General features: G+C 34.1%; 1 protein-coding gene across 8 annotated transcripts in view; it reads left to right on the top strand.

Moving 5' to 3' along the window:
- LOC116431823 (nephrin) overlaps nucleotides 1-16,048 on the top strand; it is a 398,983-nt gene that overhangs the window by 380,174 nt on the left and 2,761 nt on the right. For 4 of the 8 annotated variants that reach the window (XM_031987733.2, XM_031987731.2, XM_031987730.2 and 1 more), the window contains exons 5-15: nucleotides 5,148-5,356; nucleotides 6,448-6,558; nucleotides 9,427-9,633; nucleotides 10,088-10,242; nucleotides 12,170-12,314; nucleotides 12,746-12,876; nucleotides 13,021-13,180; nucleotides 13,633-13,932; nucleotides 14,514-14,813; nucleotides 15,240-15,482; nucleotides 15,831-15,991. In XM_031987733.2, coding sequence (XP_031843593.1) covers nucleotides 5,148-5,356; nucleotides 6,448-6,558; nucleotides 9,427-9,633; nucleotides 10,088-10,242; nucleotides 12,170-12,314; nucleotides 12,746-12,876; nucleotides 13,021-13,180; nucleotides 13,633-13,932; nucleotides 14,514-14,813; nucleotides 15,240-15,482; nucleotides 15,831-15,991 — 2,122 coding nt within the window. Of the gene's footprint in view, nucleotides 1-1,888; nucleotides 2,145-5,147; nucleotides 5,357-6,447; nucleotides 6,559-9,426; nucleotides 9,634-10,087; nucleotides 10,243-12,169; nucleotides 12,315-12,745; nucleotides 12,877-13,020; nucleotides 13,181-13,632; nucleotides 13,933-14,513; nucleotides 14,814-15,239; nucleotides 15,483-15,830; nucleotides 15,992-16,048 lie in introns of those variants that run through there. The other 4 variants (XM_031987736.2, XM_031987735.2, XM_076365290.1 and 1 more) reach the window with 4 other exon arrangements.

Genomic DNA, 16,048 nt, shown 5'->3' with positions numbered 1-16,048 from the left:
TTCCTCCGGATAACTTTCTAAACCTTCTTCAACCTCTTCCTCTGAAAGATTTGTATCAGCTTCTGTAATAGCTGATATAAAATTATGCATGTACTCATCATTGCCGGCAAGTGTATCAATCAGTTGGTGTAATTGTTTGTCTTGCTCATCTAACTCTTCTTTCACTATTACTTCTTCCGAGGACTTCTTTATATTATTCCAAGAATTCCTAATATTCCTAGAATTGATTTCAGTCCACGATTCATCTAATAATTGTATACAATCTTTGATTGTATACTTACTATAAAATTCATTTAACCCGCCACCGCATGCTATGATTCTGCTTAACATTTTATGGCGAAACAGCTTCTTTATTTTCGCAATCACGCCTTGACCCATAGGCTGAAGAAGAGAAGTAGTATTTGGTGGTAAAAACACAATCTCAAATTGGTCATCATAATGGTACTCTGCCATTAACAATTTATGTCCCCAACAATTATCCAATAGCAGTACAGCCTTCTCCTGCACTCCATTTTCCAACTGATACTTTCGCACGGCTGACTTAAAATCATTTTCATACCAATTTGAAAATGTTGTCTGATCTATCCACCCTCTCCTCTGAGACTTAAGCACCACCGGCATCTGATCTTTACAATGCTTCAACGCTCTCGGATTTTTAAATTTATTTATCACCAATGGCTTCAATTTATGCGTCCCCGTCGCATTCGCGCATAAACCAACAATCACACGATCCTTTTTCAGTTTCTTCCCTTCGAATTTCCCCTTCACGCTGTGCGGTGTTTTCGCGGGCAAAGCTTTCCAAATAAGTCCTGTTTCATCCATGTTGTAAATATTACACCACTGCAGTCCTTCCTCCTCGATTCTCGAATGAAACTCATCTGTAAATTTCTCAGCGGCCGTCGCGTCAGCGCTTCCTTTCTCGCGGAACGCGTTCAACAGACGAATGTTGTGCCGATTTTTAAATTTCCATAACCAGCCGTGGCTGGCTTTAAACGTGGACGAGCCCCCGATCTCTTGGCTTATCTGAAGCGCCTTCTCTTGCAGCAACAGATCCGTAATCGGTATCCCCAATGTCTTCGTCTCTAAGAACCATAAATACAATTTCGTATCCAAAGCGTCGTACACTGGCTTTCGAATCCTCTTCCGTTTTCGCATGTCAATTCCCTGGCACGAGGGAAATCCTCTTCTCCGGATTTTCCGCACCGTGCTAGGGTGAATGTTGTACTCGCTGGCTAAAGTGGACGTAGAAGCACCGCATTCCAACTTCTGCAGGATCTCCACTTTCTGCTCTATTGTCAGCGTAGTTGACACAGGCCCGCGTTTTGAATCTTGCATGGCGATCAATTTCTTGTTCAATCAATGCAACCTTCTCGACAGAAGTCCATAGACGACCGTTTCAACCAGTGATGTCATACTCGATGGAAAAATGGCTGCGTAGGAACTGTTAGTACCGGATGTAGAGGTCGGTAGTCAGAGGGTAACCGTAGGGATCATATTTACCGTAGTCATACGTGTCCCCATTGTTTCCGCATCATCCCTATGGTAAGAAATTCTTCACTGATCAAAGCACAGATCACACAACACACTTAGAGTGGTGAAACTTCAACGTTTGAGTACCAATGCGATTGCGCATGCGTCATAAGAGATGTGCTCCATGAATATAGCTGCAGAACCTGAGGATAAGAAATGCGCACGTCTGCTGTACTTTCCAGATATCGAACGCGCAGACGTATAGGAGTCATCAGTTCTTTATATATAACTTTTTCTTTCTTTTTTAGTATTATTATTAATATATTATTATTTTATTATTCATGGAAAGTGACAAGATATCTTCTGCAAAGAAATGACAATACATAATTTTATTTTAAGGTTATGCAGCTTGCTACTATGAACATAAAAAATAATGAAAGTTTCCACTCTATATTATTTTGTGGCATAGACTAGATAGTATATGAATGGATTTAACGTCTTATGAACTTTCATGATCCGTATCGGACTGTTTTATCGATCTGGGAATGAAAAAAGAGTGGTTTTATCGATATCCTTTATCAATCATTTAAAGAGATGGAAACACTTTTAGAAATGCTTTGACAAGAGGAATATCTACTTGAAATACGATGGACTTATATATATGGAATGCGGAGGTATCAATTTTTTGAAATATTTTTGTATTATAGAACGGACTTTGATGACTTGTCTTCTTCTGTCCCATTTTTTTCTCCTGTAGCTCTACTAATTTCTTTTCTATACTCGTCACCTTAGCTATCATATTTAATCATAAACTCGGATAATTCGAGAAATTTGCATTGAAACGTAAGTTAAACATGTTTGTATAAATGTCTCATTTCGTGTAAAAAAAAACTGGAACTTCCACTTGCAGAATGCAGTATTTAATTGGTAATTTAACTAATTACACCTTGCATAATTCTAGACTATAAGGAATTTTAAATATTCTGTAGAGTTGCTGAGTAAAATTGAAAATATAAGAGATTTCAATCTCTTTTTAGTAACTTTTGAGAAGTTACTTTTTATGGAAATATTGAGGAAATATTGAAATATTATAAAACGATTTAATAATGTCAAAATAAACACAAGATACTATCTAAATTCTCTCTTCCAAGTTTTTAATTGGCCCGCTGAACAATTAAAATCTCTGGCTGACGAATATTGATCGGAAACATGAACGAGGTACATTTTAATAGTGAACCATCATGCATGCAACAGTATCAATGAGTACTCAACCGACTAGTGAAGCTGGTTTATAGCTATGCTAACGAACTGTTGGACCAAATTTGTTCAAAAACCTTAACAGTAATATTCGTGCTCCGTTTAAAAATATTTCCGTCGGAAGATTCTCGGCGAAACAATTATGATAACTTATTAACAATTTTTTCAAACAAATGGTACTTTTTAACACTAGAACTACGATTAGAATGCGATTAATATAGAGTTCCTATGAAAATTGTAACAGTTGATTATTTTCAATTCCTTCCGACATTCACTATGGTATTCAAATGAAACTATTTATTTTCAAGATCATTTTAAATATCAAATGCTGTTAAGATATCAATCATTGCGGAAGAAACAAATCGAAGTCGGCCATTTTGACTGGTGCGGTAGTTTTAGTGTTAAATACAATTCATCAAATATTTTCTTCAAATGATCAAATCAAAATCAACAGTTAACCAAGAAAATCAGTTAAGAAAAAGGCTAGCACCCCACTGCATTTCTCAAAGTTACTGTATTGATTTCATCAAGAATAAACGGGATGACGCGACTCCTACTAAAAAAGACAGTCCTCCACTGATCTATTGATGAAACATAAACAGCAACAGATCCACTTTAGTACCGTTAATATTTACAATGAACCTAGGAAAAATGAAATTAGAGTCGAGAATTTTTCGAGAAACTTATCACAGAACTTCTATTTCAATCCAAATCTATTTGATGACTTCGCTGTATTCATTCTTACAAATACAAGTAACTTAGAAAAAAGAATCGAAGAGTATTATTGAATTGATAGGGAAATAATGTCAATTTCTAAACTCTGTCAACCTCGTAAGACAATAGGGCATTATAAAAAACAACGATATCTAACAAATGAAGTTGTACATGAAACCAACATTACTCTCTCATGAAAGTGTAGACGGTTTAGCTCTCGAATGCTCGTATCGGAGAAAATATTTGCTAGTTAGCGAAAGTGGGTGTAAACAATAGTCAATCGGCTATCTAGTCTAACAATAGGAGTCGAACAGCGTTCCCCTTAACTCAGAGTACCCTATGTTTCGTATGTCGATGCGACAAATGTTCGTGTTTTGGAGCACCCTGAGATGAATAGCCGCCGATTTCCCCTCGATTCATGCAACCCCAAGAAACGATCCCCATCAGCCGAAACTCCTAAACTCAAGTATCTAACGTTAGCCAGAAGTTTCGAATCATCTGCCAATATTCAACGTTCAAGCCACTGTATTGTATGTGTTTACAATATACTGTTTGCTGGTTGCAATTAATACTCCATTAAATTCACTGGATCTTTTTACCCTTTACAGACGAAGACTCTTTGAAATGCAGACAACCTTCAGCAGACGAAGCTGAATTATATATCAATTGATTAATTAATAGAAAAAATGGAAACTGTGTGCTGATCTGTTGCTGCTCCAGTGATTGAATCATTTGTCTGCGACTTGCTCTTCCGAATACGATTTCGTCTCGCCGAAATGTTGACATTCGTCTGCAAAGGGTTAACACGTTGAACGTCGCACGGTTTCGTAGAGCAAAACATACAAAATGGAAAAATGTAATATTAAATCATTCGATTGAATTGCATTATTATTGCTGTACTTGGATTTATCCGAATGTCATCGCATTAGACAGTATTATTTATGATATAGAAATATTTTCGAATAATCATCGTCTAATCGAGTGAACCATAGTAATTCGATTTGGTTGGGTCACCGGTAACCTCCATAGGTAATTAGAAATAACCAAGGTAACACGTAATACAAGGATTTCGCGAAATATTTAACCCTTTGCACTCGAGAGGTGACTCTCAGTCACCATTTGATATGATATAATAAAATTACAAAGTGTTACATATAATATTAAATTGTGTATAATGCTTCAATATGATGCTTCAATGTGAAATATTTCTAAAAATAGCTTTGTTTCTTAACCCTTTGCACTTGATTTCATACAGTAAAACTATAAAATTTGATATTTAATGTTACATTTCGTATAATGCATCAATTTGAGAAATATTGAAATAAAATAGCTTTGTCCCTCGATGTACGTATGACTACTCTTTCTGTTAGTTTCACAAAATATCGGCTTTGTCTCATCAGAAAATGTTCCAATATCTCCAGTGAAAAACTTCCGAGTTCAAAGGGTTAATTTACGTATGTTTCCCCATTAGTTCGTTTCAAATAATATCGTCTATGTTTTATCGAAAAGTCTCTAAAGTTTCTAGTGAAAAGCTTCCGAGTGCAAAGGGCTAATAATTCCTCCTGCTTTTCTGTGCTATTCAACGTGTTAAAAATGTTCGAAACTTTTGTCTTTCTCTGCGAAGTGAATTATATGCGTGGTTGCTCGAGTGTATTTCGCAGGGAAATTCTTTAGAGCGTTTTCCAATGAGAAATACTTTGTTGCAGTTACGACATGAGGGGCAAACATTCCGAAAAGGCTTCCCACTGGAACGACAAAGACCACTTGAACGACCGCGCGTTTTTCCGGACGGTCACAGACCCAGCTACGTTAAACATAAATCACATTGAAGAAAGAGATGAAGGCGAGTACAGGTGCCGAGTGGATTTTGCCAAGAGCCCCACCAGGAATGCAAGGATTCATCTCACAGTGATAGGTTTGTATAAATGATAATTAATAGCGTGGCAATTTGCGTCACTTGGAACGTCCGAAGCAGATCAGAAGAGATTAGTGAAATTAACGAAATTAACGATATATTTGTATCAATAAATTACTAGAAGTATAATTACAATAATGTCGAAGGCACAATAAAATTACTTTTCTCGTTTTAAGACTCCTCTTTGAAAATGATCACATAGATTCAAATTTAGTTGAACTTAAAAATTCAATTTTCAAAATTTTCTATTCATTCATTAAATCCTATAAAATTGATAAACAAATTGTAAACGGATTATCATTCTTCATAGTGCATAATGGTTATGCATCGCTTATTAATGTTAAACAAATTCTGAGTATAATGATGCCATTTATGAGATATCTACCTAAGTTCCAGTGCAGGCTATAGTACACATTTGTTCCGCCTCGGGAAACGCATTAGCGGTCTGACGAGTGTCATGCGGGTACCCTAAATCCATAAGTTGAGAAAACTCAATATTTTACATCTCGAGCTGTACCATTATTCGATGTCTCTCGGTTTGTCTGAAAGATCGCACTCTCCGATTGCTTCTACTGTTACTATCAATACAATAATGAAATAGTCTGTTTAATAAAAGGCCACGATTCCTTACGACACAGATAACTCCACCGATTATGCAGCAATCCTGTTGAACAAAACAATTTACACTTTCACTTTCTGCGTGAACTTTTTTTCTGTAACAAGTGTATGTTCTGTAACTGTGTAATCGGAAGAATATTAAAATTTGTTCAAAGTTACAAGTATTTCCTCTATATATCCTAAGTCTAGGATAGTTCCACTTTTTAAAAAAGAAGTGTTACTTAACGCTATTTCTAGCGGTGAAATTTTGAAATTGTCACATAAAATGATTGTCTCAGTTGAATCATTTGTCCTCAATTGAATTTTGCATAGTCTTCCTGTAGTTAATTTTATAATCGTTATTGGAGAAGGTCGAGAAGTCAATTCAGAATATACGACTAAACTCGAGAAATAATTTTCAGTTAAAAATTCGGTAGGAATGGTGTTAATGATTGTGTTAATGAGTGAGAAATTCATTGTGTTCTGTGTTACAGTGCCGCCGGATAAGCCAAACATTATCGATGAACACGGCAAAACAGTGCCAACAGTAGCGGGTCCATACGAAGAAGGTGGTGACATGAAATTGCAGTGCCTTGTCACTGGAGGTAAATGAACATTTTTGTTAAAACATGGCGCTCTGTAAACGGGGAATCCCGTTTTCATATAAATACGAAGCTTTCCTACTTACCATACACTGAGAAAGTGTTCAATTTGTTCGAATTGATAATTTGTTTAACACGTTGAATGTCGAATGATTTCACAAAGCAAAATACAAGAAATGGGAAAAATATAATATTAAATCATTTTATTGAGTTGCATCATTATTATTGCGCGCGTTCATTTAGCTGAATGTAGCGTTGCATTAAGTAACATTACATTATTTATAATATAGAAATGTATTCAAATAATCATCGTTTTATAGAGTGGACTATAGTAATTTCATTTGTTTGGAAGTCACAGGTGACCCATGGCATTCAACATGTTAAAATCTATTAAAGAACCATAAAATATTTGATTTTAATCAAAAAAGTACAAGCTGATTTCATTGTAAATCATTGTTAAAATTAATTGATAGCGAATGTGTTAACATTTGCATAAATCATAATTTCTTATATCTATAGATAATTCTGCAGGTGAATTAAAGAAAATTCTAAAAATGCATCATATTTCAAATCCTAGTATGCTTTCCCTAAATCTTCAAGCAAAATTCGGGATCCCGGAATATTTATTGTTTGCGATGAAAAAGGAACAAGATTCGTTATTACACCGTACTTTTTGCAGAAAGAAAAATTGACGATATTTATAATCTCGCGGCCTCAAAGCGCCCAATTTAATGGTTTTTCGTCCGCTACTTGATTCATTTGGCACAGCCGAAAGACATATTTACAAAAACTTTCTTTGCACAATCTAGTTTTCCCGTTTTATTCTTCTGATGATCGTAATTACACGATATTTAGTATACACTGATAAATTTCGTCTGCTCAAACAGTCGGTAATGGTTTGCAAACACTCGTCTTCCCAATCTATCCAATCTCTCCACTCTGTAACAGTACTAAATTTGTGACGTCTGTAACAGTACTAAATTTCCCTCAAAATTCCTCGATAATTCTTAAAAATACTGTTTAATCCATAACATAAATGCTGAACTTGGAAACCAAAGAAAAAAGTATCCAATGATGAAACGCGTGTCAATGAAATGGACGAACAATTCTGATTAGAATAAATACTATTAACTTGTTTTATTCTTCTAATTGATAAGGAAGATACATTCAGAAAAATTGTAAATGAAATTTCTTTTGCTTCTTTGAGACAATGTTTTTATTGCATCTTAACGTGCACGTCAGCATTGCAGACCAGTAACGATTGAAGTGCAAGTTTCTTTACTTGGGGAGTTAAAGGTTAAGCAACTTTATAAAAATGGAAAGAATCATTACTATTAGCACTAGAGCTACCAGACACGTCAAAATGGCCGATCTCAAGATTCTTATTTCGCCATTATTAAGATGATAAAGATGCTTTCGTGAGAAATTTTGCAATACATTCCTACGTTTGTGCGAGTGCAGCAACAAGCTTTCAGAATCTCGAGAAATCTTTCGTAATTTTTATAACAAGTTACAAATAATTATGTCTTATTGCTCGGTAGTTCTAGTGTTAACACTAACCGTATCGGAAACCGGTCAAACCACTAATTGGTTTCACAAATCAAAAATCATTAATTAGTTTTTCAATTTTTATCCTTCCTTTCTGTTCCCACTGAAAACAATTTATCATCTAATTTATTTATCTCTATTTCTCAGCCAGTTATTCAACTAGTTTCAATAGAAAAAGTGATTTTTTAAATAGATTATATTATTATTTTCAACATTATTAGTAAGAAGGATCGTTTACACTGCTCTCTACGAACTACCTATTTTTTCAAATGCATTTCAAAGAAAATATCGTAATAATACAGAGTTATCGAGGACAAAATGCAACAGAAATTCGGAGTGCAAAGGGTTAAAATATCTTCTTATTCGATAAATTTCATTCATTGTCTAGTAATTTACACGTTGACAAAACTCTGAACGTTCTGTTCCCTCGAATTCATGTATGCAACTTCGGTGGCAGGTGGAGCTAAGGCTATCGCCGTTGTCTATCCCATGGGGGACACCAAAATAACGAGTAGACGATAAAAGATTTGTTAGTCGTACGACGAAGTTGTATCACTGTTTAGAAAATGGATTCAGCGGAACTTTCCGGCGCACCTGTGTCTGCCTCGAGAACTTGGAGGGTACGACACTTTTTGGCTAGAGATTAACATAAATACAGCCAACCCTGTAACTTACATTTTCCGCAACGTACATTTAAGTTGCGAGAATAATAAGGAACTTGTAAGAACTACTAGACAGAAAATTATGATTAAGAGAAAACTTAAATCGAAATCACTTTCGTTTTACAGAGCTCATTGCTCTCTTCGCATTTGCTGCGCATGCGACCCCATTACAACCCCGTTGGCATTACTTTTCCACGACAAAACTAAGTTTGATCTGATACAACAAATTCCTTGTATGCAGAATTCATATTTCAGATGAAAGATGTGTGGTTTCGAAAGATAGATAACTTAATCAAACATTAAATTGTTTTATGGTTGTATACGTATGAGAGATATCAAGTGAAATTTATTATTTTAAATAGAATAATGTATTCTTGAATACAACAGTGGATGAAGTTTCTTAATCAATTGTTCAGAAAGATTTCAAATTCGGTAAAAAATATATATTACATATTTACGAATAAATTTCTTTAAAAATATATGATACACTTATGTACTTATAAAGAACTTCTTTAAAATATATTCATCATACTGATACACTTCAATATATTTATTGTTTACGTATCAGATGTTTATACGTGAAATAGATGAGAATTTCTAAGAAGTGACATATTTTTATTGGTTCACGCTAAGAAGATGATTTATCGTTCTTGGTTTTCAGGTCGACCGGAACCAAAAGTAAGATGGTGGAGAGGAGAACTGCTGCTGGATTCGAAAGACGAGCAAGGTGAATTCCCAGCGCTCCGTAGAAACACGTTGATAGTTAAGCAACTGTCACGGGGTGACCTTCACGCGGTATTTACGTGTCAAGCTGCCAACAACAATATCAGCCAGCCCGTTTCTGCCTCCGTGGCGATCGAAATGCACTGTAAGTTTCTGTGCATTTCATGATACGCTGAAAGTATTTTTCTATAGTTGCGAACAACTGAAATGTAACAATATTTTTGAGATTATACTTCAGATGTTTAAAAGATTTGGAATTACACTAGATGACTGAGAAATAATGTGACTTACTTTATAATAAATTGTCAAAGACCTTAATTTTAATAGTAAACATTAAGTTAATCGTTTAACAATCTATTGATACGAATTTTTTACTCATCATATGTAAATTTACATAAAAAATTAATATGAATATAATAAGTTATAATACATATATATAAAAATTATCAAAGACCTTAATTTTAATAGTAAATAGTAAGTTACACAAAACACGGTTATATCATAAATCAAATCGATGCGAAAATTACTTAGAAATTACTGACAGAATTTTTCACTCTAATTACGAAATTCATAACTTTTCAAATTTCTGTGAACTTTAGTGAAACCGTTAAGCGTGACGATATTAAGCAGCGAACATGCGCCGCTCAGCGCGGATCGAAAGTATGACATAAACTGCATCACTGTTGGATCGAGGCCACCTGCCAAATTGTCTTGGTACATGGACGGAAGGAAGTTAACCAACCACACAGAGAAGGTACTCAATTATATTACTCACGATCCATATAACAATAAGTTAGATAATTCCTAACATCTCCTTAACAATTTGACTGTTATATCACCCGAATTCGGGTGGAACAATCTTCTATATAGATCCTCTTGGTTTTTATAATGGAATAATGAATCAGTCTTTATTTAACTAAGACAATAAGTAAACACGTCTGTACAATTAATGACATAATGAACAACTAAATTAACAATTTGAATATCCCACAATTTCACATAGCAAAATGCACAAAATTAAACAAATATAATATTTATTAAATCGTTTTCTCAATTATTTTATTGAATCGTTTCATTATCATTGCACATTTGTATTGCTATATGCCACCGCATTAGGTAGCATTATTTATAATACAAAAACATTTGCAAATAATCATCGTTTAATTGGCTGAATTATAGTAATTCCATTTGGTCGAGTGACCGTTAATCATGTTAACTTGTTTCATAGATATTATCATAGAGATTGAGATCTTTCTTTTTAATTGATTATCATTTTATTCAGTCGAATCCATACATGACTGTCATTGCTAATTCTATTTCTAATAGATTTAAAAGTTAAAATAGTTCTGTCGACGAATCAGAAGTTCTCGGTGTCTGTTTTATTGAAAAAATTTATTCTACTGTTATGAGATTTTAATAAATGCAATAACAATTAATTGACAAGCAACGGAGATATTTTCAGTTCCAGTCTGAACTATCTCACCCTGTACGTAGGGTGCCCCACAAAGTGTATATGGAAAATATTTCAGAGATTGATTCAGTAGGGGAAAGTAGGGTGAAACGGAAAGATCAGGTGAAACGGAACAGTAATAATGTTTTTCATAGATAAAGAGCTCGTATCGAATTGATATCGCATGACATGGTTCTAATAAGCCCTCGATGTAGCTTGAGATCGAGTGCACAGCAGTGCACGAGTTATTCTTCGATCAAAACCATTGGAAAGATATTCAATGAAAAAGTTTTCATGTTACACAGATGTTTGATGCATTTTCGTTTATCCTTCGGTTAAAAAATTGAACAAAGTAACTACACAAATCCAAAGTAAAATTACAAAATCGAATTCCTTATTGTTTGTTGTAAGTTACAAATTTCGGTTTCATTGATGTTTAAAAATATATTAATATAATCAACGACGCTTGCGTTTCTAGTAGCTGAAATTTAGCTGGTGTACGATGTGTTAAGTTGTATTTTTGGCAAAGTTATTTCTTTATCTCATGCCAAACTGTAAATTTTCAATGCTTTTCCGAATTATGATGCAAAACGGAACACTAGCACAGGGACAACAGGAGTTACTTGCTACGTATTTTGTTTATAGTTTCAATTGTTTAATTGTAATGGTATTGATGTACAGCAAATTAGAATCGAAGATTAGATAAAAACGGATCGATTAGATTGCACCAGTGCAGAAAAAGATGACACGTTTATTTATGAATTTTGTTCATAAAATACGTTACACGTGTCTCATAGGCAAGATTAAGTAAAATATAGATTTATATGAACGTTCTCGTTGCTTGGATTTCGAATCTATCATTAACCTTTTACCCTATGATTTGTTATTATTTATTTGTTCACCTATGATAGATACAACAACTTTGTCAGTAATAATTTATTGAAAAAAGAGGAAAATTCCGTGTATTCTATATCTACGTTTGCTCTACAGATAATAATTAATAACGGAGGAATAATAATAAAAATATCATTTGAATCCAAAAGAATTGAGTAATGTTTATGTTTGTTAAATCCTATTTAAAATGTTCATCACGATTCTCACACGTTATTGTAAGGCAAGGGATTAAAATACTTCTCACATATTAATAATACACTTTGTATGAACCTGAAATTTCAATTTTTCCAGGAAAGTCAGGTAACTTTTAATACAAGATATAACTTTAACGTTAAAGGTATCTGAAGATGGCAATATGACGAGTTCCACGCTAGTCTTGAAGCCTACGTTACATGATCACGACAAAGTAATTACTTGTCGAGCGGAGAACGCCAAAGTTCAACGAGGCGTAATAGAGGATACATGGAAATTAAATGTGTTCTGTAAGTAGAGCATAAAATGCTGTAGGTATAGCTGGAAGATGACTTGATGTCTAGCGGAACAGTATAGAGGCGAGATGTATTTTTCTAGTTTACAGTTTTACAGTTTTCATTATTTACGTGTGACTGTATCGACGAATTAGAAATTAATGATTGAAAATGTTAGTAATCAGGAAACAAGGCTGATAGAAAATTGGGTGAAGGAAGATGGAAGCTGAACGATCAGCTGCATTCGTCAGCCTAGTCATCAAGTGATTTCCTAGTAGTATATAATATTACTGAAACTAAAGAAGTACATGATACATCTCATCATAATCGTTCCTAGTATTATTAATAATAATATTAATAATAATAGTAATATTTAACCCATAAGACAAATAAAAATTCAATTCTAATTTTAATCATTTGTGCCAATTGCGATGCCTATGTTTCAGTTGTTCCAATTTTACATCTGGAACTGGGCTCCAATATGAATCCAGACGATATCGAAGAAGGAGACGATGTGTATTTTGAATGCAAAGTAAACGCTAATCCTGGAGCCTATAAAGTTGTTTGGAAACATAATGTAAGTTACAGATGTGGTTACAATATTTCCCGATTGAAATACATTTGGTTCCAATATTATCAAGAATGTTTTGTAAACATATTTTTGCATGAAATTTTACGTATCGTTGTATATTGCAACTACTTTACACGTATATCGTTCCAGGGTAATGTGATTCAGAATAACGCGAAGAATGGTGTGATAGTTCAACAGTACGGTCTAGCTTTGAGGGAGGTCAATCGCTCCCAGGCCGGAAATTATACTTGTATTGCCAGCAACGTCGAAGGAGACGGTTACAGCAACAACGTGGAACTTAAAATTATGTGTAAGCTATAAGTCCATGCTTATTTTTCTCAGTTTCAATCTATGTATTCTTTGGTTCTTTGAATATCCTCGATATTTTATCAATGATGACTAAGTTACGTTGTATTCTAAAAATAATGATGATCGTAACATGTTGTTCTAAAGATAATAATAACCGTTACGTTTTACTCTAAAACTGATGATCATTACACGAATCGCTCAGAAGCCAATGCATTTAAGTCGATTTTTTGATACTTTCTGATTTTTGTAAATTTTAATGGAATAAGTAAGATTCTATTCAGAGCCTACCCTTTAAGAAAATACTTTATATACTTTATGATCAAATTAATAAACCAATTTAGAAAGAAACATTAATTTTCTGAATTTTTGTTTTCTACACTTAACCGCGTTGGCTTTTAAGCGACTCACATGTTGTTCTAAAAATAATACGATCGTTACATTCTATGTGTACAGATAAACCGATCTGCGTGCCTGATCAAAAACGTATTTACGGTGTAACTCGTCTAGAAGACGCCCGGGTTATTTGCCGGGTGGAAGCGTATCCGCCGCCCAGCAGCTTCCGCTGGACTTTCAATAATACCGAAGAGATGGTGGATGTGCCGCAAGCTCGTTACAAGAATTCGACACAGCACATGCAAAGTGTTCTGATCTACAGACCAGTTACCGAAATGGATTATGGTACAGTTTTCTGTTGGGCCAGTAACACCGCTGGTCAACAGAAAAATGCCTGCGTATTTCATATCATTCCAGCTGGTATGTTTACATATAGAAAAATATGTTAATATTTACTAGAAGTTACTTATAAAAATCAGTTTATTCCATAAATTTGATAAACATTATGTATGAAGTATGAAAAGCCTAATTTGAAAAGTATGAATAATTATTATGAACACTGAAGAAGCTTGCCTAATTTTACATTTTTCACTGTGGATAAATTTAAATATATCTAGGAGTAAAATAAGGTGAACAGAAGTTTCAGATTTTAGTCTCTTACTTTACGTGTATTTTGTTCTAATTTATTCTGGTGAATATTTGCCTGTGATGCATTTGTGAGTTGCATGATGTTGTGTATCTTATAGAAAATTGTGTATTTTTAATGGTACATACAGTAGCAATCGTAAATAATCTTATAATGTGTTTCGATGTTTTGTAAATAAACTTATTTAAATAGTATCATCAACTTGATATCATAGGGTATTTCCAAGCAATATGACATAATGCATTTTTATTTAGACTTGAATGTTTATTCGACTTTTCACACTAAGACAACTGCAAAATGATCGTTAACTTGGAAAGATTTAAGGAATAGTCGGTTACGATCGTCTTGTTAACAGGAAAACCAGAATCACCGTACAACTGCACGCTATCCAATCAAACAACAAGATCACTGTCGGTTGAGTGTTTCGCCGGTTTCGACGGTGGTCAACCGCAGCATTTTCTTCTCGAAGTTTATGATCAAATCACGGGAAAACTTCAAGCTAACATTACATCCAGAGAGAGCGCGGCCTTCACCGTTCAAGACTTAGAACCCGGCAAAGTTCTCAATATGATCTTGTACGCTGTAAATGCGAAAGGCAGAAGCGATCCCGCGCTTCTGGAAGGGTTCACGTTGAAAGTTGCGGAGAAACAAACTGGTGAGTAATGTTATTGATATTTCAATTTCTTCTATTGAAAATTTTACTTAATGAAAATTTGCGAATTCAACGATAGTGAGGCAGATATAGTTGTGATTTATTATGGAAGCTAAATAGTATTTAGTATGACATAATATAATATTATTGTAAAATCTAATCTAATCTAATCTAATCTAATCTAATCTAATCTAATATATAATATCTATTACAATATCTTATAATAACAATAATACTAATACTACTATTACTGTTATTACTACTACTACTACTATTACTACCTGCTACTATTACTACTACTACTATTACCACTGCTACTATTCCTACCACTACAACTGCTACTATTACTGCTACTGCTACTACTACTAATAGTAATAATAATAATACGATTGATTATTATTGTATGCCGACGTAACTATACAAGAGCAGTGCGTGTTTTGTTTACAGGTACCCCGGTACCATTCGAGATCACCCCGTTATTAGGGGGTTTGATCGGAGTGGTTACCGCATTGCTTTTAATTACCGTCACTATTCTAGCAGCAATGAAAATTAGGAGTGACAGAAGAACACAGAGGCCGAACGATTTGCCATTAAAAAAAGGAACTGCGCCCAGTTCCGAGGATCTTTACGACACTGATGATAGAAACCCGGACGTTGTGCCAGTAAATAAAGGTATGGCATTGATAAACTTCCTTTAATTATAATGTCTATCTTATAACAAACTTAAAGTAATCATTATACCCTGATATTTTTCTACGCAATAAAATATCTATTAAATATTGTTAATATATATAATAAATTCTCTATAGATTTTAGCGTAAATACCTTTTAACTTTTTTCAGTATTAAATATTCTACTCTGCGCATTTAATTTACCTATTTCCTTTGGTTTTCGAATTGAAAATTAATGCGTGTTTAATAGGTTTAAAGAGTTCTGACTATTTTGACTGAAGTTGTAAGTACATTTAATCGAGATTTTAATTATACTTGCATTTTCATGGGGATACGTTTAAATTATAAGGTTCGGACTATCAACTAACGGGATCAATATCTGGGACCCCAATGGCCGCACAAAATACTCCAGATGGGCTTCCGCCATCTTCGCTGTCAGTACAGCAAGTAAATCATATCCAAGGACTGCCACCATATTCGCATGAATATAACAATTATCCGACATTACCAGTACGTCAAATCTTCTGCACATTATTCATATTAATGCTTTCAAATTAGAAAACCGAC

The sequence above is a fragment of the Nomia melanderi genome, chromosome 3 (assembly GCF_051020985.1).
Source record: "Nomia melanderi isolate GNS246 chromosome 3, iyNomMela1, whole genome shotgun sequence".
Taxonomy (NCBI): Eukaryota; Metazoa; Arthropoda; class Insecta; order Hymenoptera; family Halictidae; genus Nomia; species Nomia melanderi.
Note: the sequence above shows the minus strand (reverse complement) of the source record. Positions and strands in the feature narration are given on the sequence as shown.